The 26,132-nt window shown below is 40.2% G+C and overlaps 1 protein-coding gene across 1 annotated transcript in view; it reads right to left on the bottom strand.

Annotated features, from left to right (window-relative positions):
- The window catches only part of LOC101107613 (phosphatidylinositol 3,4,5-trisphosphate 3-phosphatase TPTE2-like), a 64,071-nt gene that overhangs the window by 37,282 nt on the left and 657 nt on the right, over positions 1-26,132 (bottom strand). The window contains exons 2-4 of the mRNA XM_060394381.1: positions 22,825-22,916; positions 3,587-3,637; positions 1,157-1,318 (exon numbers count right to left, since the gene is read on the bottom strand). Coding sequence (XP_060250364.1) covers positions 1,157-1,318; positions 3,587-3,637; positions 22,825-22,880 — 269 coding nt within the window. The 5' untranslated portion in view covers positions 22,881-22,916. The remainder of the gene's footprint in view (positions 1-1,156; positions 1,319-3,586; positions 3,638-22,824; positions 22,917-26,132) is intronic.

Below are 26,132 nucleotides of genomic sequence, written 5' to 3'. Positions count from 1 at the left end.
CAATGAAAGCTGAACATGTCACAGCTCTAGAAACACGGACTGTGAAGAGGGCACAAGAGGAGCCTGTGAGAAGGAGACATGTCCACTGCTTTGGCCAGCAGACTCATCCCTGGCTTCGTACCCACAGTGGGATTCCAGTGGGCCGGTGAGGCCTCCTCTGGGCAGAGGGGAACTTCTGGTGTCTGCAACTCCCTCCCCAACACTGGCCCCTTCAGCCATGGGCAATGAGGCTCCAGAGAAAGCCTTTTGCAATGCTGGAGTAGCCTTTTTTAGGCTGGGGGTAACCTGGGAGTGGGCAACTGTCCTAAGCCCAGAGATCTGAGAGCAGAGGGCTCAGCTGGAGAGGACCAAATGTTCTGGTGAAGTGAGGCTGGGGAACTGAGTCCCTGACTTCACAGCAGTGCAGCTCCGAGGCTGCATTCCCACCTTCTCAGGAAGCCAGAGGCCAAGAAGGCCAGTTGCTGCCTCTCTCCTGAGCACTACCCCGTACTGGGATGTGTGTCCCTCAGCTCTTCGGGGACCTTATTACAAGTTTCTATTTCAGCTGAGGTAGGGACCTGTTCGTGATCTATGACCTGGTATTTAATACACTGTCAGCTGATGCTGGGAAAGAGTGAAGGCTAAAAGGAGAAGGGGGTGGCAGGGGATAAGAGAGAGAGAGAGCATCACCGACTCAGTGGCCATGAATCTGAGCAAATTCCGGGAGATAGTGAAGGACAGGGAAGCCTGGCGTACTGAAGTCCATGGAGTCCCAAAGAGTCAGACGCGACTGAACAATGACAGCTTCTATTTACAGTCCACTCTTCATGATGCTACCAATATTTATGCTTCATATATATATTCCTCTTAATAATATGCATGTAGACATACTAGCTGCTTGGTCCCGTTCTTCAAACCCTTTAGCTTTATCTGTTAAAGGAACCATCTAGAATACATGGTTTGGAGACTAGAGTGCCAGTTGCAACCATAATATTAAAACAAAATCTAGTAGAAACTGGGATTTGGACTATCGTTTCTCTTGTTTCTCCATGCTTCAGAGAGATTTATTTTGACAAAGAGGGGCTTATTTGGTTGCACTGACCTGCTAATTACTTGGGGATGCCTCTTATAGTACAAAATAGTTCTATGTGTTTTTAAAAAAACTAGTAAAACTTACCCTTCTATAAACACTCGAAGAGAAATATCCATTAAAAAAAATGAAGCAATAGCAAAAGAAATTGAACGAGATTCCAAAGAACTATGTACCGTGCCACTAAGGAAAATTACATCTTTGATGATGAGGGTCATGTCCACAAAGATCAGCAGGATTGCAAATATTCTGTAACAAACAAACAGACTGAATAAGGATAAAGTGGTTTTTACACCGACAGACTAATTTCAGCCCAATGATCTGATATCAAAATGTCATTATTTTGAATTAAACTGTTCGGTAGTGGGGAGAAATGCTCGGCTTTAGAGTCTCAAATTACTCTGAATGAAGTTATGGTTGCCTGGGGGGAAGGATGCTTTTGATGCTTTTGAACTGTGGTGTCGGAGAAGACTCTTGACAGTCCCTTGGACTGCAAGGAGATCCAACTAGTCCATCCTAAATGAAATCAGTCCTGAATATTCATTGGAAGGACTGATGCTGAAGCTGAAATTCCAATACTTTGGCCACCTGATGCAAAGAACCAATTCATTGGAAAAGGCCCTGATGCTGCGAAAGATTGAAGGCAGGAGGAGAAGGGGAAGACAGAGGATGAGATGGCTGGGTGGCATCACTGACTGGATGAACATGAGTTTGAGCAAGTTTCGGAGTTGGTGATGGACAGGGAAGCCTGGCATGCTACACTCCATGGGGTCGCAAAGAGTTGGACGTGACTGAGCAACTGAACTGAACTGAGGAGGTAGGATGGGGGAAAGGGAGAGTTAGGGAGTTTGGGATGGATACACACACACTGCTATGTTTAAAATGCATAACCAACAAAGACCTACTGTAAGCACAGGGAAGGCTGCTCAATGTTATGTGGCAGCTTGGATGGGAGGGAAGTTTGGGGAGAATGGATACATGTATGTGTATGGCTGAGTCCCTTCACTGTTCACCTGAAACTATCACAGCATTGTTAATTGGTTATGCCCCAGTACAAAATGCACCATTGTTAATTGGCTATGTGTGTATAAGTCACTTCAGTCGTGTTCAACTCTCCGCTATGCTGCAGACTGTAGCCTGCCAGGCTCCTCGGTCCATGGGATTCTCCAGGCAAGAATACTCGAGTGGGTTACCATGCCCTCCTTCAGAGGGATCCTTCTGACCCAGAGATGGAGCCTTCGTCTCTTACATCTCCTGCCTTGGCAGGCGTGTTCTTTACCACCTGTGCCACCTTGGAAGCCCTAATCAGCTATACTCCAGCACAAAATAAAAAATGTTTAAAAAAATGAAAACATGATTTCTATTTTCAAAAAATAAATAAATGACTCTGTTTTCACTCAATAGAAGCAGTCATTAGGAAAATAAATTTCCACTAAACCACTTCATGGTATTGTGCCTTTTATAATAGACACATCAAACTAACACTCCAAGACAAAACAGGCAAACTACATTAAAATTACATGTCTCCACTTGTACACGCTTCAAATTTGAAACTGTCAGAAGCCTCCTACCAATTTTTCATAACAAATTAAACCTCATTAATCTTTATATTTTTATAGAATTTAGTAATAAAAAGTCAAGTGAAAGCATGGCTAACATAAGCCCTTAAAAAAAACACTTTGACCAGTAAGACTTATCATCAGTGAGATTACCAACAAATATGGGCTTCCTTGGTGTCTCAATGGTAAAGAAATCTGCCTGCCATACAGGAGACTCAAGATCAGTCCCTGAGTTGGGAAGACGCCATGGAGAAGGGAATGGCTACCCACTCCAGTATTCTTGCTTGGAGAATTACATAGAGCAGACTGTCGATTACATGTTAATGGATGGTTCTGGGCATGTAAGAAGGAATTCAATTCCATAAATACATACATGATTGAATTATAAAGAACCTCCTAAGCCTTTCTCTTATGTATGCTAAACCCATTGTCTATAAGTTGATTATACTATTTGTATAACCTGTGAAGATAATCTTCAAAGTACTTTTTCACAATTGTAATGCAAATTAAAATATTAGTACTTTAAAAGGAAGTAAGTCTATTGTGTGAATCTGTAACACAATATGAAATCTTACTATCATGTAGAAATGAACCATCTAAGTAAAATGAATCCAGAATTAAGGAGTAATTCTAGATGAATATTTACTAAAACACTTCCCTTATAACTATAGAATTTTGAAATGCACATTTCATTATTTTTACTTTTACAGGTAGAAAAAAGACATGTTAATGCATTACTATTAGACTTGGGCAAATCCAATTTTTTAGCAATTCTTAATATTCAGCTTCAATTAAAATTCCAAGATAAATTAGATTGCATTAAATGGGGCACAAAGGTTATTTAGCAACATGTTGACAGTGGAAGTGCCTTTCCCCCTCCCAAATCTTTCACCATAAAAAATATTGATAATAAATGTAATACATCCTTAATTACTTCCGTCTCTAAAGTCTCACATACCTAAAAGTGAAGGATGATATAATTAAGTACACAATTCTCTTTATCTTGTTGCTGCAAATGGAAGTAAAAATAAGATGTCAGAAATTATTTTTCAGGAAATTTTTTTTCAAGTGTATCAGATTTCTAACTTGTAGTATGAATTTAACCAACAAAGGCCTTTATATTAACAAATATAATTTTTAAAGTACCTAGAAATTGCCCAACAAAATGCTTATTAGTAACCATGGCCTTCGCTGGTGGCTCAGTGGCAGAGAACCTGCCTGCCAGTGCAGGAGACTCGTCGGGTTCAATCCCTGGGTCAGGAAGGAAATGGCAACTCACTCCAGTATTCTTGCCTGGGAAATCCCATGGACAGAGGAGTCTGGTGGGGCTACAGTCCATGGAGTCGCAAAGAGTCAGACACGACTTAATAGGTGAGCACAAGGACACATAAAAATGTTTCCTGGTTTTTTCTTTTACTTTCCTATATAGAATATATGTGAATAAAGCACTAAATTTTGAATGTTCAACAATACTTCTCTTGACTGTAAAGCCCTAACCCCAACTTTACAGTAAGATTAAGCTTAGGGTCATCAACCAAAGCAACATAGCATGGAAACAGAAGGCAATGGTATAAGCTCAGTCTCCCATGAGTAAACTGTGGCATCCTGCACAAGTCATCAAACCATGGCCAGACCTGTTCTATAGCAATAGAATAAGGGACTTCAGGGAAGCTCTCCTCTTGTAATATTTATTTCTTGAAATAAGCCACCCCATGAATATGACAGTTAACACTAATGAGACTCACACTGGGGGTGGTAAGTGCACTATGGGGGTAAGGAATTTTAATAAGATGCACTTCAAAGGAGAAACACCCTAGAGGCCAGGCTCCTTCAGTTAGTAGGAGAAGGAGACACTTCTATAGCAGCAGCAGTTAGGCTTCATTTTATCACATGACAGCAGACAAGGCAACCATCGGGGAACAATTTCTTGCCCTGCTAAAGCCTCCCACATGAGAGCCCAATTCCACCCCCAGTAGGATTTGATCCCAAAGCAGTGCTCACAGTCTGTGCCCAAGACCAGAGAAGGGAGAGGATGGAGGCTGCACAGAACTGGGGCACTGGCAAAATGGGCCACAGATGGATGCTCTGAGGCTAAGCTGAGTGGTGAGATCTCTCCACTCCCTTTAATTTCTCCCTTCTCCATCAGCACTCATCTTCCCTACCCAAGCTTGGGGAGCAAAGGTTGATGTTATCTGAGACAACAAAATCAGAAAAGCTGAGGAGGAAAAGATGGAACTTAGGTTTTTAAAAAATGTTTTGGTTCTTTGTAAATTACATCATATGTGTGAAGTGTGCTGAACTCAAAAGGCTGGAAAAAGCAAATAAAACAGATTCTGGAAAGACTCAAAGTAAAGACTCTAATAGAGATGGATTTGAAAGTCATTGAACAAGATATAAATTTTTTTCAATAATGGGTTCATTCATTCAAGCAAACTCAGTGAGTGCCTACTATGTGCCATGACGCCATTGGAAGCACTGGAGATACAGCAGTTAAAATGGACAAGATCTCCTTCCATCAGGATGTTTGCATTCTGTCTCATGCAGACAATATAATAAATATATTCCTGATATGTCACTAAGTAATAAGATTATTTCTAAAACAATGTAAGCATGATACCATACCCATAAACAAAAAATTTATAAGTCTGAAGAACCTAGAAGGGCATCTATTAAAAATTAGGGCTTCCCTGGTGGCTCAGATGGTTAAGCGTCTGCCTGCAATGCGGGACACCCAGGTTTGATCCCTGGGTTGGGAAGATCTGTGGGAGAAGGAAGTGGCAACTCACTCCAGTATTCTTGCCTGGAGAATCCCATGGATGGAGGAGCCTGGTGGGCTACCGTCCACGGGGTTGCAAAGAGTCAGACACGACTGAGTGACTTCACTTTCACTTTAAAAATTAAGAATGCCTATTTATTACTTGTATTTTCTGATTTTCCTAATAATTAACTTTTGTTGTTTGATTTTTGGTTTTTAGTGTAAAATGTATTTATGGTGCTTTAGCATTTCAAAAGCATTTACATATTATTCTACTTTTATTTTTAGAAGGTGGTAAGTGCAATAAGGATCACTAAATTAGGGCAAGGACAATGGAGGAAGGTACAGTCGTGATGCTGAGATAATGAGGTACTCACCTGGGAGAAAAGTAGATTCTTACATTTTAATACTTAATAGAAAAGAAATTCTGGGCAGATATTTTACTTTAATGTAGAAAATAAATTCAAAACAGATGAAATTTTGGAGAATATATTAGAATCATAGGTAGAGAAAGACTTTCTGACACTTAAAGCATAAATAATAAAGAAAGGTATAGATACATTTGACTGTGTGAGGATTATAAACTTCTATGGAGTGAAAAATCTAGGCAAAATGGGAAAAGCTACTTGCCCTTTTTGTGATATGAAAGTGATATATTTAACTTTTCTATCCAATGGCAGTGATAAACACCCCAATTTTAAATGGGCAAAGGTAGATTGAAGACAATGAAATAAAAGTTCTATGAAAATAAGTATAAACAAAAACAATGTCAAATGAGCATTAGAACAAACATTCATTGACAATGAAGAGATCATTGAGCTAGTGTGGGAAGGGAGAAAAAGAGTACACTGCCTCTTCGTGTGGAAAGGCACACGGAAATCAATAGCCTCACAAACATTTCCCTTGACAAAATTTCCACTAAGGAGAATTTTTATTTTAAAGAAATAAAATATACAGAGATTTGGTCTCAAAATTAGTCTTCATTTTTTTGTAATAGTAAATGTCCTAAACAGCTTAAATGTCCAGAAATATCTGACAATTTAAATAAACAACAATTTAAACATTTACCATGAATTATTATACAGCTGTCAAAAAGAAGATTGCAAGTTTAGAAATCAATAAATATATAATGGTGTAAATGCAAATGCATGGAAATATACTGATGATATATCACTAAGTAACAAGGTTATTTTTAAACAATGTATATCCATAAATAAATAATTCATAAGCCTAAAGAACCTTGAGGAGCATCTACTAAAAAATAAGAATGCCTATTTATGGGAGGATTTATTGCTTGTCTGTATTTTCTGATTTTCCTAAAAATTGACCTTTGTTGCTTTATTTTTAGTTTTTAGTATAAAATGTATTTATGGTGCTTCAGAGTTTTAAAAGCATTTACATTTGATTCTACTTTTATTTTTAGTGTTATTGTATGACACCCAGTAGATATTGTAGATAACATTATTATTAGTTTACAGATAAATGATCTAAAATTTAAAGTGGCTTAATATTTCACCAAGTGTCCAGTGTATATGAAATGCCAAAGTGTGTTTGTGTTAGTCGCTCAGTCATGTCTGACCCTTTGCCACCCCATGGACTGTAGCCCACCAGGTTCCTCTGTCCATGGGATTCTCCAAGCAAGAATACTGGAGTGGGTTGCCTGTCCCTTCTCCAGCAGATCTTCCCAACCCAGATATCGAACCTGGGTCTCCTGCATTACAGATGGATTCTTTACCAACTGAGCCACCAGGGAAGCCCATTTAGATACCACAGCCAAGCACCAATTCCAAGTCTTACTCCAAAATCGAGTATCTTCCCCCTAGCCTGAAACACCAGTGTCTCTCACACAGGGACTATTGCAAATGCCACACAAATCTATAGAAACATGTGTCATTTAAAAACCAAACTAACACTTTCTGTTTGTAAAAAGAAGGAAATGCTTGTCTTGCTCAGTCTTCTCAAATTTTGCCCCAGTCCTAGGCAGCCTCATTGCAGAAAATATAGTTAATACGCAGACACATCATTTAATTAAGTAGCAGAGTGAACTCTTCATTGATGGCCCATGATGAAAAGACATAGAAAAAGGAAATTCACGGGTATGTTGAAGAACTATTTGTATTCATGAGTCACCCCTTTATTTTTCATTTTATCTTTGTCTAGACACCAACAGATTGTACCAGTAACCAGTTAATTTCTTCCTTAGTGCTACTCACTTTCCACCACAAATTCGAGTTGCTGAGTGGTTAAATAACTGGCCAAGAGGAGGAAAAATCTCAATGAATAATTCTGAAGTCCAGACATATAGGATTTTTTAATTGTGGTATAATTGATTTACAACATTATATTACTTTCAGGGGTATAGCACAGTGATTAATAATTTTATAGATTGTATTCTATTTAAAGTCACTGCAAAATAATGGCTATATTTCCTTGTGCTATACAATATATCCTTGTTGCTTATTTTATACATAGTAGCTTGGGGGAAAGGTCGAGTCAGACACATGAGATTTTAAAAATGTGTCCTTGCAGTCGAGTACAGATGAAAAAATGCCTTCAGATGAGTGCAACAAGAAGTACTCTCATGAGATTACTCAGAAACAAGTCAAAATTAATAAAATCCCAGTGGACATGAAGAGGTCCTTAATCAGCAAAAAAAATTTGCTTTTGCCGTCAGTCCTATTTACTCTTAGACAAAATCAGTAAAACTAGGAATTAGAACATACCCAAATGGCAACCCACTCCTGTACTCTTGCCTGGAAAATTCCATGGACAGAGGAGCCTTGTAGGCTACAGTCCATGGGGTCACAAAGAGTCCGACACGACTGAGCGACTTTACTTCACTTCAACAAAAATGAGAAAGGAACACAACTGAAGAGTAAGTAGCGTTCTGGATCCTTGATTAAGAAATTTTGTAGGACAATTCATATCTACTGAGAATATGTCCACATTTAAAAACTAGAAGAATATTCCACTTATGAATATGTAGAAATATTTTTTCAAGCATGGTACTTATAGGCAAATTCAAATACTCTCTACCCTCTGTCCCAAACATTTTGCCATCTTGCCACAGTTTTCCTTTTCACCTCAGCATGAGCCCCATCTTCCAAAAGGTAAGAAATCCATCAACAGCTCCCTTCCTCCAAACTTCAAATGGACTTACTGTTGTGGATTGAGAAAGTCAATGTCTTCATCAGCATCACTAATCTTGGACAGCTGTTCTATTATACTTCAACCACCAACAAATGCAAAAATACATCATTAGAGACTTGCTGCGTGGAAGAGTGATGTGAAAAATCTACTTGAACAAAAAGAATTCCTTAAATCTAAAGGGTAGTCAACATGACTTAGCTCACTGGAAGACCCAATCTTACAGAAAGAAATGTAGAATTATTGTCTAGAAAATTCTGTATTCCTAAGAATCCTTCCAAGACTGAATTTTGCAAATCTGTATTTCTCCCTCCGTCACTATAAGTCTGTATAAATCTCTGCCTTTCTCACTTTTTCTAAGTAGACTGAGAGATTAATACTCTCTAGAGAGCACTGGCCCAGGTAAATGATCTGAACAGTCTTGGATGGCACTGTCATTGAAATAGAAGCTATAACAGAGTAGTCAAAGACCTTTGATGTCAATTTATTCAGGTCAATATAAAACGTTAAAAATGAACCTAGCATCAAATGACTTAACTTTTTTGGCTGAAATTGGATACAGTTGCTCTAGAACTTAAAAACTGATTAAGCTCTAATATATTTATGTTACTTAGCCATTTGGAACCTGGGTCCCTGCACCACCTACTTTTCACATATGGATATCTTGTTTTCTCCTGGAATCAGGAGACTGCCTAAGATGGGGACTCTGACTAATTGGATTTCATGAATTCCACTGTCCTCCTTCCCCTTTCCCCCATTTGTATCTCACCTTTCATCGATGTCTCTCATATTACACAAGACAGAGCTAAAGGATTAAAATGGACAAAGTAAGACTCCATATGTTTTATAGATTTTTAAATACAAGTTAGCTATAATTACTCTGCAATTGATAGTCTAGTTATCTGAAAAATAGCATTCTAATCAGTTATTTAAAACCTGGTATTTCATTTTTCTGTAGAAATGAACATTATATCTCAGTAATGAAAAATCCTAGTCATGTGGAAAAACTTAATACATCAAATGTATGTACTTTACCCCTGAACCCAATCCCCAAGGGTAACACCATTTTGTGATGAAATTTGCTTCAAAATTCACCTTTGGTGTGTAGGTACTCATCTCACTGGTTCTATCATTTTCTGCCTTCTCAAGTCCCTTCACTGTCCAGTAACCCCTCATGAATCATAGATGTCTTTCCTGCCCTTGAGATACGGTCAAGACAAGGCAGGGGCTCCCTCCAACGCAATGGTGGGTTTGGGTTACCAGCCTCACACAGAGGCAGAGCTCTGGAAGGACCTATGAGATACATATTTTTCCTGCTAAGGGCTCCCCTCTGCTCTCTGTCCACCAAGACCTTCTCCTGTCCTCTCCTGGCCCATGCATGGGCAATCTGATACTTTCCTCAGGGCTGTGGCTGATCCTAACTAACAGTAAGAAAACAGACCAGCAGTAAGCACACTCCTTTTATGACCTGTTTATTTTCCCCCAAATAGATCCACAAAAGAAAGTAGCATGTTGAGGCTGGAAAAAACAAACAAAAATCTTAGCTAAAGTGTCCTGTTAACTCTGTATTGCCAGTAGCTGCTTCTCAGCATAAATTTCACAAATCTCAATACCCACCCCTTACTCTTATCTATATATATATCTCACCTTTCATTGAAGGACTCAGGATAAGTTACTTTTTTCACCTTGCTCTGGTCACAGCTAAAGGATCATAAATGCACACAGTAAGACTTTACATGTCTCCCTAGACTTATTTTTAAATGCAAATTAACTACAGAAAGAATAGTAGACTTAGTCACTCAGTTTTGTCTGACTCTTTGCACCAATCCCATGGACTACAGACCACCAGGCTCCTCCATCCATGGCATTCTCCAGATAAGAATACTGGAGTGAGTTGCCATTTTTTTCTCCAGGGGATCTTCCCAACCCAGGGATCTGCAGATTACCTACAATTACTCTACAATTTGGGCTTCCCAGGTGGCCCAGTGGTAAAGAATCTGCCTGCCAGTGCAGAAGACCCGGGTTCAATCCCTGAGTCAGAAAGATCCCTGACAGGCTACAGTCCATGGGGTTGCAAAGACACACGCGCAGACACACACAGACACAGATACACACACACACTACAATTTAAAACCTAGTTGTCCCCAAAATAACACTCTAATCAGTCATTTGAAACCTGTTAACCAGGCTTTATATGATTATAATGAAAATCTTGGTCCTGTGGGGAGAATGGATCAAGTTTATGGGTATTTCTTGACACCTGAGCCCCTTCAGGAGTACAACCTTCTCCTTGCTTCAAAATAAGTTTCTCTCCTTTCTTGGCCCACTTTAGTAGAGCTTCACACAGGCATTTGGATAGCTTCCTAGGGGGTTTGACTGCTCCTAAGAAAGAAAAGGGGCTTTCCTGGTGGGTCAGTAGTAAAGAATCCGCTCTCCAACGCAGGAGATACGGCTTCAATCTCCAATCCTTGAAGAAGGGAAAGGCTACCCACTGCAGTATTCTTGCCCGGAAAATCCCATGGACAGAGGCGCCTGGCAGGCCACAGACCATGGGGTCGCAAAAGCAACACAACTTAGCGACAAAACAATGAGAGAGAAACAGATGATTAAGAAGCATCTCTGTTATGACCTGTTTCTCTTTTATCCGACAAGATGTTTTTAAAAAGATAAGAAAGATATTTACACAGGCTACAGCGAAAAGATTCAGAAATAACATCAAAGGTGCTGTTATATCATGAATACTCCTAAAAATGAACCTCTCAAATAGCAACCTCTCTCCCCTTTCCTCTGTTTCTCTCTCTCCTGGGTGCTCTCTCTCTGCATTTATGTGTTTTTTTAAACACTTGTGTTTAAATCTATCTTTGTTTCTATCTCACATTTCAGTGGTAGGTCCATCAGTGGTAGGTTTTCCTGCTGTCAATTCAGTCAAGGTAGTGCTGAAGGATTAAAAAGGCACATAGTCAGATGCCAAATAATTTTCCAGATTAAACCTTTTGGTTCAAATTAGTTTAAATTATTAGTTATTATTATTAGCTTTAACTTACAAACCAGATAACCCTTTAAAAACCAGTGTGTAAATCTATTATTTGAGGCCTGGTATGTTATTTCCCCAGAAATGAGGCTTTATGAAAAGTCACATATATTTAATAGGGTTTCCCTGATGGCTCAGCCGTAAAGAATCTGTCTACAGTGAAGGAGACAAGGGTTCAATCCCTGAGTCAGGAAGATCCCCTAGGGAAGGAACTAGCAACCCACTCCAGTATTCTTGCCTGGGAAATTCCATGGACAGAGGAGTCTGGCAGATTAAGTCCACGGGGTTGCAAGAGAGTTGGCCTCAGCAACTAAACAACAACGAATATCTTAAACCTCTTAAAAAGGTAACGACTCAAGATTTAAGTTCAGTTCTTTACTACTGAACCTGACCGAATGTATAACAGCCTTTAGGGGTGGAATTTATTTCACATTCATTTCGTAGGTACCCATCTTTCTTGACCAACCTAACTTCCTGACCATGTCTGTGTTCTGTAGGAAACATGCTGGTTTTTCCTGCCCCGAGATACGGTCAAGTAACCACAGGTCTGAGTCAGAGTCTCCATCCAAAGTGATCATGGGCTTGGATTTGCATTATCAGCCTCACGTGGTGGCTGAATCTGGAGGCTAAGGGACAGATCTGGGTCTATTAGCTCCATTTTTTTCTGTTAAGGCCACCTCTGCTTCCTGTCCACACTGTTATGCTCTTACTTACTAGTTAAAATTTACTATTATTCTCCTTGCTCCGGACAAGCTTTTCTCTTCCCCCGACCCACTCCAGCAGAGTTTCAGACATGGGCAATCTGATAGATAGTTTCCCAAGACTTTGCCTGCTAGTAACTGAGATGTTAAGACCAGGAGTAAGAAGACTCCATGTCTTGCGTCTCCTTTTCTACTTCATTTCAAAAGACAAAGAATAGGGACTTCCCTAGTCGTGCAGTGGATAAGAGTCTGCCTGCCAACACAGGGGACCTGGGTTCTACCCCTGGTCCAGGAAGATCGCACGTGTCTTGGAGCAGCTAAGCCCGTAAGTCACAACCACTGGAGCCCGCATGCCCTCGAGTCTGTGCTCTGCGATAAAAGCAGCCCCTGCAGTGAGAAGCCTGCGCACCACAAGGAGGAGGAGCTCTTGCTGGCAACAATTAGAGAAAGCCTGCAGGCAGCAGTAAAGACCCAGCACAGTCAAAAAATAAATAATTTTTTTTATAAAAGACAAAGAATATTCCACATAGAATCTCATCATGAGAGCACATCAGAAACAGTATCAAGGGAACTCTATACCCCCATGGGTGCTTTAAAGGTGAGCATCGCAAATCTTAATCTCTCTGTGTTAAGAGAGATATATTATAATTAAGATATATTATGCATGTATGTGCATATGTGTGTACATATTATATATGTATTTATTGTATCTCACTTTGCCATTTGGAATCTTGCAGATGCTGCTCCTGTCAATTCAGTGAGGGCAGTGCTAAAGGATGAAAACCAGAGACAGTAAGATATCATATGACTTCCAGACTTTTACTTTTTTAGCTCAAATCTGCCACTGTTACTCTTGAACTTACTCTTAAACTGGCTGGCTCATAGGAAATATGCATACAAATCAGTTCCTTGGAATCTGATATCTCATTTTCCCTAGAAATGATTCTATATAGTTGGTAATAAATATTTTTGACCTATCAAAACAGTTAATGACTCACGAATAAGTGCATTTCTTTACTACTGAATCTAACCCAACGTACAGCAACCTTTTGGGGTGGCACTTCTTTCAAGTTCAACTTCAATTTGCAAGTATACATCCCTCCTCCTCCACATAATTTCCTGTTTCTCGCGTCCCTTCATCACCCTCTAACTCCCACCTATCATGGTTGTCTTTCCTGGCTCTCAGACACTGTAGATTAACTGCAGGCCTAAATCAGGGGCCCCTTCTATGTGATGTGGGTTTGGGTTTGGGGTACCAGTCTCACATGGTGAAAAGCTCTGGAGGGTCATGGACAAACTGGGTTCTATTAGCTCCATTCTTTTGCTGGAGATTCCTCTGCTCCCTGTCCACAACTAATTCCTCCTTACTTGAAAAAGTTTCTCTCCTCCCTTAACCCAGTCTCGTAGAGTGTCACTCATGGTAATCAAAGGTGAGAAACGTTAGAATTAAAAAGACCCCCTCTGGGACTTGCCTCGTGGTCCACTAGTTAAGAATATGCCTGCCAATGCAGGGGACACAGGTTCAGTCCCTGATCTGGGACAGTTCCACATACTGCCAGGCAACTAAACCTGAGCACCGCAGCTACTGAACCCATGCACGCGAGAGCCCATGCTCCTCAACGAAAGAATCCACTTCAGTGAGAAGCCTGTGCACTGAAATGAAGAGTAGCCCCGCTCACCACAACCAGAGACAGACCCTTGCACAGCAACAAAGACCCAGTGCAGCCAAAAATAAACATAAAAATTTTTAAAAGACCCCCTTTATGACCTGTCCATCTTTTTTCTACTTCAATTCAAAAGACAGGTGGGAGGGAGGTTTAAGAGCAAGGGGACATACGTATACCTACGGCTGATTCATGTTGATGTATGGCAGAAGCCAACACAATATGGTAAAGTAATTATTCTCCAATTAAAATTAAAAAACAAAAATTTTTCAAAGACAAAGAATGTTAGATATAGAATCTTACCATGAGAGAACTTCAGAAACAATATCAAGGGAACTCTGGGTTCCCGTGGATGCTCCTAAAGGTGAACATCCAAATCTCAACCTCTCTGTATATGTGTATTATGAATGTATGTGTGTGTGCATATTACGTATTTACTCATCATGGCTCACTTTGCATTGGAGAGTACTTCAGAGGATGCTGTTGTCCATATACTCGGGGAAATGCTAAAGGATTAAAAATAGACAAAATAAGATACCACAAGACTTGTAGACTGCAACCTCTTTAGTTCAGGTTGGCTATAATTGCCCTTGCACTTATAAACTGGATAACTCTTAGAAATTTAGAAAATTCACATGTAAATCAGTTATTTGGAATCTTATATCTCATTTTTCCTAGACATGATTCCATATACATTTGTAATAAATATATTTGACCTGTCAAAAAAGTTAATGACTCAAGAATTGGCTAGTAGTTACTAGGAGGAAGGATTCCTCTTATGACCTGCTCCTCTTTTATTCAACTAGATTCAAGAAAGATAGAAAGTTACCAATAGGTATTACAGTGAGAAGATTTAATAACAATGTCAAAACACCTTGTCATAGATACTCCTAAGAATGAATTTGAAAATTTCACCTCTTTTTCTTCCATATTTGTGTTTATATATTTGTGTTTGTATTGGTAGAGTATATGTGTATACATGTACACATAAAATGTACTGATCTTTAAAATTCATTTATATTTCATGTTTCATTGGTGGCTTCCTCCTAGGTTTCTGATGTCCATTCATTCAGGGCAGTGCTAAAGGATTAAAAAGATACATGGTTCACAGTATTTGCAGGGCAGCAGTGGAGATGCAGACATACAGAACAGACTTGTGGACACAAGAGGGAAGGAGAGGGTGGGACAAATGGAGAGAATGGCATGGAAACATACGCACGACCATATGTAAAATAGCTAGCCAACGGGAACGTGCTGTATGACTCAGGAGCTCAAACCTGGTGCTGTGACTGATTCACGTATGACTGATCCACGTTGATGTATGACAGAAACCAACACAATATTGTAAAGCAATTAACCTTCAGTTAAAAAATAAATTTAAAAAAAACTAAAAAAAAAGAATACATGGTTCACACACAACATGTAATTCTAGACTTCCTTTAACCATCATCATACTGTCTTGATTATCATAGCTTAATACTAAATTAAGTTGGCATTGTCAGTCCTCTGACTTTGCTCTTCAATATGTGGGGGCTATTCTGGGTCTTTTGCCTTCCCATTTTTTTTTCTTTTTTTTTTACTTTACAATACTGTATTCGTTTTTCCATACATTGACATGAATCTGCCATGGGTGTACATGAGTTCCCAACCCTGAACCCCCCTCCTACCACCCTCCCCATATCATCTCTCTGGGTCATCCCAGTGCACCAGCCCCTAGCATCCTGTATCCTGTATCGAACCTAGACTGGCGATTCATTTCTTACATGGTAGTATACATGTTTCAACTTTAGAATCAGTTTGCTAATACCCCAAAAATAACTTTCTGGGATTTTGATTCAGATTGCATTGAATCTACAATTTGGAAGAATCAACATCTTTACAATACTGAGACTTCCTTTACAGAAGATAAAGTCTCTGCCATGTATTTAGTTAATTTCATTCATAAGAACTTATTTCTCCTCATATACATCTTGCACATTTTACTGGGTAAATATATATTTAGGTATAAATCTATTTGGGGGATTCTAATTTAAATGGTTCTCTGCTTTTAATTTCAAATTCCACTTGTTTGTTACTGGTATATGGGAGAGTAATCAGTTTTTGTATCAATATATTAAAGCAATTAGACAAGATTACAGGACACAAGCTTATTAGGCCCAGAAGTTTTTTTTTTAATCTATTCTTTTGGATTTTTCTTCATAGACAATCATGTCATCTGTGAACAAAGACGTTTGTTTCCATTCCATTGTGCATACTTTGATTCTTTCTCATTGCTCATTACTATAATTCTCCTTGGAATTTTGAGTATGATGTTAAAAAGGAGTGATGGGGCAGGGAGCATCCTTGCCTTGTACCTGTCTCTGCAGAAAAGTTTAAAGTTTCTCACCATCACATATGATGCTACCTGTAGAGATGGCTGGATGGCATCACTGACTCGACAGACGTGAGTCTGAGTGAACTCCGGGAGCCGGTGATGGACAGGCAGACCTGGCGTGCTGCGATTCATGGGGTCACAAAGAGTTGGACACGACTGAGCCACTGAGCAGAACTGTAGGGGTTTTGGAGAAGGCAATGGCACCCCACTCCAGTACTCTTGCCTGGAAAATCCCATGGATGGAAAAGCCTGGAAGGCTGCAGTCCATGGGGTCGCTGAGGATTGGACACGACTGAGCAACTTCACTTTCACTTTCATGCACTGGAGAAGGAAATGGCAACCCGCTCCAATGTTCTTGCCCAGAGAATCCCAGGGATGGGGGAGCCTGGTGGGCTGCCGTCTATGGGGTCGCACAGAGTTGGACATGACTGAAGTGACTTAGCAGCAGCAGAAGTAGGGGTTTTATGGCTGGTTGTTTTTTTTTTTAATCAAGTTGAAAACATTCCTCTCTATTCCTAGTTTGCTGAGTTGTGTTTTTTTTTTTTTAATCATGAGTGTTAGATTTTGTCAAATGCTTTTTCTGCATCAATCATTTTCTTTTCAGCCTGTTGATGTGATGGATTACATTGACTGACTTTCAAATGTTGAACCAGCCTTGTCCATCCAAGTCCCACTTGGTCTGGGTATAAAATTTTTTATTCACATTGTAGGATTCAACTTGGCAACATTTCGTTTAGGATTTTTGCCTCTTATGTCCTATGCTTTTTTTTTTTTTTTTTGTAATGTTCTTATCTGGTTTTGGTAATGCTGACTTTAGACAATGAGTTAAATTTTCCTTCCGTGCTTCTACTTTCTGGAACAGTTTAGAAAACTGACATCATTTCTTCCTTGAATGTCTGGTGGAATCGACCAGTGAAGCCATCTAGGCCTAGGGTGTGTTATGGAAGGTTTAGTCACTGATTCAATTTCTTTAACAGATTCAGGCCTATTCAGGATGATCTTTGTATGAGCTTTGGTAATATCTTTTAAAGCATTATTCCATTTCATGTAAGTTATCAACTTCGTGGGCTTGGAGTTGTTCATAATATTCCTTTATTATCCTTTCAATGTCCTGTGATCAGTCATGATCATCTTCATTTCTGACAACAGCAATTTGTGTCTTCTGTCTCTTGTTTCTGTTAGTTTGGCCAAAGAGATACAAATTTTATTGCTTTTCAAAGAACCAGCTTTTGGCTTTGTTGATATTCTCTATTGCTTTTTTGATTCCAGTCTCATTGATTTCTGTTCTTTTATTATCTCCTTCTGCTTTTTTTAGGTTTATACTGGTCTTCTTTGTTCAGAAGGAGAAGGGGATGATGGAGGATGAGATGGCTGGATGGCATCACTGACTTGATGGATGTGCGTCTAGGTGAACTCCAGGAATTGGTGATGGACAGAGAGGCCTGGCATGCTGTGATTCATGAGGTTGCAAAGAGTCGGATATGACTGAGCAACTGAACCAAACCGAACCAAACTTCACTGTGGTCTGACAGCAAATATTGTGTGATTCCTCTTCTTTTAAATTTGCTAAGGTGGGTTTCATGTCCCAGAATGTGATCTATATTGGGGACCGTTTCATGTGAGCTTAAGCAGAATATATTGAGTTGGCAAAAAAAATTGTTCAGGCTTTTCCATAGGCTGTTATGGAAAAATCTGAATGAACTTCTGGGCCAACCCAACATTCTCTGCTCTTGTTAAACGAGCTGTTCTATAAATGTCAATTAGATGCAGTTGACTGGAGGTGCTGTTCAGTGCCACTATCTTTATTCTCCATAGTTATCTCTTTTCTTCTTGCCTCAGCATAAGAATGAAGCATCTCCCCAATGATGATATCCACCAACAATTCCCGCCCTTCAAAACTTCACACTGACTTATTCCTATGAATTACCAAACTTAGGGGCTTCCCTGGTGGCTCAGATGGCAAAGATTCTGCCCACAATGTGGGAGACCAAGGTTTGACTGTTGAGTTGAGAAGATCCCCTGGAGAAGGGAATGGCAACCCACACCAGTATTCTTGCCCAGAGAATTCCATGGACAGAGGAGCCTGGCAAGTCCACGGGGTCACAAAGGGTTGGACACAAGTAACTAACACTTTCACGGAAGTTAACATCTTCATTACCACCATCAAGAAGAATTGTTCTATTTTACTTTAAATACCAATAGATAGAGAAACATCTCATTAAAGATAGTCTACATGGAATAGTGATATAATGAATTTATCTGAATAACGATTCCTCGAATCTAAAATACATAGTAAACATAACTGACTGAAATTCCTATCTTTATAGAAAGAATTCTAGATCGTTGTCCAGAAAATTCTTCATTGCCATGGATAATCCCAAGACTAAATGTCTCCACCCCATCCTCCTGGACCCCTCACCCCTCAATAAATACCTCACCTTTCATAGATGGTATCATCATGGGTTCCTGATGTCAGTTCAGCTGAGTTATCTCTAAGGAATTAAAAGCATACCATCAAACTCGAAATGACTTCATAGAGTTAACTAGCTACAAATAGTCTTCAATTTGTAAACTGGTTTTTAACTCTAAAGATCTGTTTGAAATTTAGTTATTTGGCAATCAGTATTTCAATTTTCACTACAAACAGGGCTTTATTATAGTTGTAATGAGAACTTAGGGCTGTCTAAGCAGCCTGGCAAAGTACAATTCTTTACCTCTAAACCTAACATTATGTCTAACTGCATCAAGGCTGCGTTTACTTAAAATTCAACTTCACTGTGCAGGTCTACTATCTTCCAGCCCCTTCTAGGTTCCCGATTATCAAGTCCCTCCCCTGTATCCTTACTTTTCTCGTATCCTGTAGTCCTTTCCTCAGTTTGGATTAAAGAGCTACAAGCCTGGGGCAGGGACTCTCCATCATGACGGTGGGTTTACAGTTGGGACACCAGCTTTAGATGGGAGCAGGGCCCTGGAGGGTGAGGGCTAGAGCTGAGATCTATTAGGGTTTGCTCCTTTCTGCCTCTTTCCTCCTCTCCTGGCGCTCTGTAGCAGAGTCTCTCACACACACTCTTATAGTTTCCCAGGAGTTTTGGCTACTAGTGAATCAGGGTCACAAACAAGACTGTGAGTAAGGATTCTCCCACTTATGATCTCTTTTTTCCCATCTAGACCCCTAAATAAAGTTACTTATAAGAATATCCAGTCTTTTATGAAAAGAAACCTTCCTTGGCCATCAACACTCCCAATACTTTTTCACCACCCACATCACGCACCTCTTGTCAGCGCTGTCAGAGGGAACTAAAGAGGCATCCATAACTCTGCCAAAGAGTGAAAACAACATACAAAAATATAAAGTCAGGGAAGGCAATTAGTTTCTTCTTTCCAATAGAATTTCAGAACATGAAATGTAAAATCATGAATATGGAAAAAATTGAAGAAAGAGTTTCAGGGTACAGCACTGGACTTCTGGAGACCACATCTGCGCTATGTGTGTTTGTGAATATACTGGAAAGAGAAGGAAAGAAGGGAGGTGTAGCATTAATTATTAAACCTTTCTTTCCTATTTTGCAAACCATTCACACACTTGGGAATCAATTTGGGAAACCAGAAAGAGCTGAGAGTGTAGGAACGGGGAGATGGATCCAGTTGATAACTAGTAAAGGGATACAGGAAAAAATAAAATGCCAGAATGACAAATATTCCAATGGCAAGGACTTGTCCTTGGTCACCATTTGGTAGAGAAGAAAGGTAAGTAGGTAAGTAGGTCAAGGATGGCCTACATAAAACTTTAATTTTTTTTTTTTTCTGACGTGGAAGTAGAGCATATTTATAATGATTCCTTTTTATTCTTCTCTGAATTATTCCAAAAACACACCTGGTTATATTATCCAAAATCAAGACTTCCCACCACCAAATCACTGGCTTTATTAATTTAATCTCTCTACAACTGAAGTTTCTCATGTGTAAAGTAAGACACATGAAAATGCACTTTGCATCCATCAACTTCAGAAAATAGTATTGAATAGTCACCATTTCACAAATAGCGGGTTTTAGGCAGCCTACCTTCTTCAAATGTCATGCCCCAAAAACTCAGTATATATTTTAAATTTCAAAAACACCTCAAGATTCTAAAATAATAACACTTCCATAATTCCCTGGGAAATGCTGGGTTTCTATCCAAGATGAGAAATAGCCCAAAACTACTGATACCAAAGTCAAATGAAAGTATGGATTCCAAGAAATAACACAAACCCTGGAAGGCTAAGAAGTACCTTAGCTGGTGGACAGACAGGGGCAGTCTGGAGTAGCCAGGTGGGAGGGGAAATTTTAAGTTCAGTTCATGCCTTTCCCTTGAGTTGCTTGGAGACAATAAATGCCTTCTCAGAAACCAGTAGCAATTACCCAGATATTGTTAATATAAAACGAGGGTAGCAGGGCTTTCCTGGTGGTCAAGTGGTCAAGAATCCACCTGCCAATGCAGGGGACACAGGTTTGATCCCTGGTCTGGGAAGATCCTACATGCCTCAGGGCAACTAAGCCTGTGCTCCGCAGCTACTGATCCTGCACTCTGCAGCCTAAGCTGCTGCTGCAGTGAGAAACCTGCACACAGCTAGGTAAAAACGGCCCCCCGCCCAAGCTCACTTCAGCCAGAGAAAGCCGGAGTGCAGCAACGAGACCCAGCGCAGCCATAAATAAATAGGCAAAAGTGTTAAAAAGAAAAATCAAAAGAGGGTAACATTAGGTTAGGTGATGAAAACAGGGAGGGGCCGAAGAGCAATACTTCATCCTCCCCTCCACCTCCCTCCCATCTCCTAAGCTCCAAATGACAACCTAGGGTGACTACCTTCTCCCAAGTTTCCTTGCCCAGAGCTTAAAGGTGGCGGTATGAATTGATGCTTTCAAATTGTTGTGCTGGAGAAGACTCTTGAGAATTCCTTGGACAGCAAGGAGATCCAACCAAACAATCCTAAAGGAAATCAACCCTGAACATTCATTGGAAGGACTGAGGCTGAAGCTCCAATACTTGGGCCACATGGTGCAAAGAGCCGACTCATTGGAAAAGACCTTGATGCTGGGAAAGATTAAAGGCTAAAGGAGAAGGGGTCAGCAGAGGATGAGATGGTTCGATAGCATCCTTGACTCAATGGACATGAATTTGAGCAAACTCTAGGAAGATTCCAGATGCCACAGAGCAACTAAGCCCATGTGCCGCAACTATTAAGCCTGTGCCTCAAAGCCTGTGCTCTGCAACAAGAGAAGCCATTGCAATGAGAAGCCCATGCTCTGCTGCTAGAGAGCAGCCCCCGCTCCCTGCAACTAGAGAAAGCCCGCGCAGCAACAAAGACCCCGTGCAGTCAAAAATAAAATCATTAAATAAAAGAAAGAGAAAACCCAAGAGGAAATGTTAAGTGTAAACGTAGAATTGTTGGATATAAAGAATCCATTCATGGGATATTAAGTAGTTTGGGTACATGTCAAAAGCAAAATAGAGTTGGAAAGTGAGATTGAGAAGCTCCCAGAAAATAGTAGAAAAGAATAAACAGAATGTCAATGGGTTATGTTCTTAGCCTCCGTATCTAACGTCTGGAATACAGACATCTGAGAATGAGAAAACACGGAAAAGAAAAGGCTGAGAAAAAATAAAGATAAATTTCCCCAAATTATGCCAAGAAATTATCTTTCGCCTTACATTTTTCTTCAAATGTACAATCCAGGGATTTAATCAATTATAGAACATTTTCATCCCTTATGTTCACTTATAATTAATCCTCTTCCCACCCCTAGCCAACTGTGAATCTACTTTGTCTCCATAGATTTGTCTTTCCTAGACATTTCATATAAGTGGAATCACACAATATACGGTCTCTTGCATCTGACTTCATTTCACTTCACAAAATGTTTGAGGCTCACCCATGACATAACATGGATATAGTCTACTCCTTGTAATTGCTGAACTGTAATCCCAATGTTCACTTTACAAATATTTAAATGATATTTACTAAAAAGTGCCAAGCATTATGCTGATACTTCCCAAATACTACCGCAATTGGACCTCAATACATCTCTTCTTCATGGATAGTTACAATTCATGGATCTCAAAAATTTGTGTATTTCCAACACCCATTAAGCGGGATTGGAAAATCTCACTAATAAAAACGCATTTGCAGGAATTAGCAATGTTTCAGGTTTTCAAGGAAATAGAACAACTGAAGCCCTTGTTGTGGCCACCCTTGGAAATGTTCACCACCCTAGACCGAAATTCCTCCAGTAAGGCAACCAGTCACCCCTAGAGAAGTTTACAGGGGCTATGACTGCCACGTGTATGTTATTACTGGTACACTGCTTAAGCTGTGGTATTTTTAAGGAAAATACAGGCATACAACAAGGTCTTTAAATTTTGAATTTGCCAAGTCATTTTCACACAGTTTACATTTATTATAAAAGAAGGTACAGGTATATTCCCTATTCTATTAAGGGCTGAGAATTATGCTTAAAATTCAGCAAATTTGAATCTTATCACTTACTTATTTTCTGGATGCATGAGCCAGGCATTTAAAGAATTCTTCTTTACTCCCTGCATGGTTTGTTTCACGGTTGAATTTAATCTACAGTTAATCTAAGAAAAGCAAAAGCACACATCCATTATATATTTGATATGTTTAAAACACATATGATATCCCCCAAATTGGGAAGAAAGTCACACATAGGACTTACTAGGTAAGGATCAGCATTTCTGAAGTCTTGAGTCCACAAATACAAAATCTGCAATACTGTGCAATTTTATATATCCTGTGAGACACGCATTGTGCATTTGCCCTTAGAATTTTAGCTCAAAAGATAGAGGGAAACATTTTGTGTGTGTGTTCAATAAAATCTAAGTTTAGCTCAAGCACAGTTCAGTTCAGTCGCTCAGTCGTATCTGACTCTTTGCGACCCCATGGACTGCAGCATGTCAGGCTTCCCTGTCTATCCCAAACTCCCAGAGCTTTCTCAAACTCATGTCCATCCAGTCAGTAATGCCATCCAACCATCTCATCCTCTGTCGTCCCCTTCTCCTTCTGCCTTCAATCGTTCCCAGCATCAGGATCTTTTCCAATGAGTCAGTTCTTTGCATCAGGTGGCCAAAGGACTGGAGCTCAAGCACAGGACTCTAAAAAAAATACCCACTTGCTACCTGGTACCCAGAAAGTGAAACAAAACCATTTCAAACCAATTTTACATCAGAGTGACTTATATTTCCATCCTAGAATATTCTCTGTAGTATAAATCACAGTAATGAGAAAGCAAAAAAATGGGAACCTCAGCATTTCACAGGGCAGATTTCATGCACAAAAACTGTAAGTCGCAGAATAAAAGCCACTGCCAAGTATTAATACATCCCCAAGTTAACAAGTAGTAATATTATGTCCACCTGAGGCAAGGAGAAATGTGCCACAAGCCCCTCAATTCTGGGCAAGGAGAGAAAAATAAACAAATAGAACAGAAATTTTCCCCCACAACAGACCAATTTGTCCATCAATGTTGACTTTGAGGCTTGGGGTCCAGCCATCTGTGAATTCCAAACCTTTGAGGGACACTAGCTCATGCGCAGTGGGAGTATGGAGCCCAAAGTTTGGACGCTGTGGCCCCGAGAGCCCAGATGGCCATGGGAAAGCCAGCCTGGTTCTGGGGGGCCCCACCCCTCCCTGCTGGCATGGCATCTGCTTACCTGCAGGCGAGGCTGTTTTAGTGGAGGCGGTGCGTCTTGGACGGAGCTGGGGCTGCGGGGCGGTGGGGTGCATTTTGTGACTTGGGTACTTTTCCTAAGCAGGAGCGAACTTTACTCAAGATCCTGGTAGCAATTTCTCTCCTGCTGCCTTTCAGGATAATGCCTCCCTCCCCGCATCCTTTTTCCCATTCTTTCCTATTTTTTAATGTCCCCAGATCAAGTGCGGTAAGTCCAATCTCAGCCTAATTCCACAAAGTTACTGTTAGTTGCTCCTACAGAAGCCTAGTGCCCCTACTCCCTCCACGCCCATGACCCCTGAGGGTGAGATAGGGGGGCTCTGCAAATGCCCTGGGAGGGGAGATGAATGATAATTAGTGTTCCCCACAGCTAAGCACAAGGCAAGCCTTCCTGTCAGCGGGCCCAAAGACCCCCATCCTGACCCTTCCCCCGATCCTTCCTCTTCCCCCTACCCTCCATCTGTCCCTGTAAAATGTTCTATTCCTCTTACTCTGTGAGGGTGAAAGGGCAACATTAGCTACATAAAGGGCAGAGGGTGTGATGGGACGTCCTCAGCCAGAGGCCCCCACACTAGGTCTTTACCTGCTGCTGCTAACAAGGCAGTACTAGAATAAGAACCCTGTGTCCATGGCAACCCTAGACAACAGATTCCAGGTGGTCCTGAGATGGAGTAGAGTGAGGAATGCAATGAACTTGGTTCCAGGCGGCAGTGACTTAAAAAGAGACTTTTCCTTAAAGATGGGTGTAGGGGTACCAAGATCAAAGATCCCAGGATAAGCATCTCAGAGCCCATCTTCTCTCCTGTTACTTTCCCTTTTGCAGCTAATGAAGGGGCTTCTTCTTCCATATTCTGATTCTGAAGATTATATTGAGCTTTTGGCTTCCCCATAGGTTGGAGAGAATGGCCAGCGAGCTGAATATTTTCTGGCTAATATTAACTTTAAGTAAAATAGATTGATATAGGAATAGGTTGATATAGGAATGAGGAGCACAAAAATTCATTTTACTCAAGCTATCAATTCATAAGATTGAAAAGAAGCAGTCAAATATTAGTTGTAAATTAAAACTATACCCATTTTCCTGGTAGAGTAAATCTGAAAGGTGTAAATGAATACCAAACAAATGAAAAAAATGTGGAAAAAAAGCTTTTACATTTCAGGTTTTTTTTTGGCTTTTTTTTTTTTTGGCCACCCAACTTGTGGGATCTTAGTTCCCCAACCAGGGATTGAACCCAGGCCATGGAAGAGAAAGAACCAAGTCCTAACTGATGGATTGCCAGTGAATTTCTGGGGGAAAAAAAAAAAGTTTTTAAAACCTTAGTGAAACATTAGCAATTTTGTATGGAAACTACAATATAAAAGTTACCCCCAAAAGAAGAATAAAGATCAGTTTGACAGTCTGTGTTGGTACATGTTATGAAGCTGTAAGTGGTCAGTTGAAGAGATAGAAAAGAGATTAAAGTCATATTAATTTAGTAGTATATCTATAAAGCACTTTGCAAGTTACAAAAATTAATAAAACATGGTCACTGACTTCAGTGTCAGATTGACGACCTTAAGGCCAGACCATTTTGAAATATGCCAGAGCATCCTACTTCCTGTGAGAAAGACCTGCCCTAAAGAAAACTCGACCAGAGCCTCATCTGACCTTGAAGAACAGTAACACAAGCCCAGCCCATCCAGCTTTTCCATCTCACATAAGAGAACGGAAAAAAAACTAAGAAACCCTTCTGAAGATCACTGCCCTTGTTTATGTCTTAATTTTTTTGTTGTTCAAAACTAGACTTTTAAAATAAATGTAATAACTAAAAATCAGATTTCCCCTTTTCTCTAGGGTTTATTGCTGTTTGTTGTTAAGTGACTTTTCTGAACTCTGTTCTTCGTACAGTATGACCACTGAAGTCAGCTTGGTCAGCTAGTAATTAGAGATTCCCTCAGGTGCCCAGAACCAGTAAGTCTCTCAGTGGTTACCATTCCAGAAAGAGAAACTGGCTCCAGGCGCTATCTTGTCTCTCTCTCTCGGCTCCTTGTGCTTAGACCTCTGGGGCCATCTTCTCCCTTCTATGCTACCTGCTCCTCCTCTCTACCCTCACTTCCCCACACTAAT

The sequence above is a fragment of the Ovis aries genome, chromosome 10 (genome assembly GCF_016772045.2).
Source record: "Ovis aries strain OAR_USU_Benz2616 breed Rambouillet chromosome 10, ARS-UI_Ramb_v3.0, whole genome shotgun sequence".
Classification (NCBI taxonomy): Eukaryota; Metazoa; Chordata; class Mammalia; order Artiodactyla; family Bovidae; genus Ovis; species Ovis aries.
This window is presented reverse-complemented; position numbering and strand designations above follow the sequence as displayed.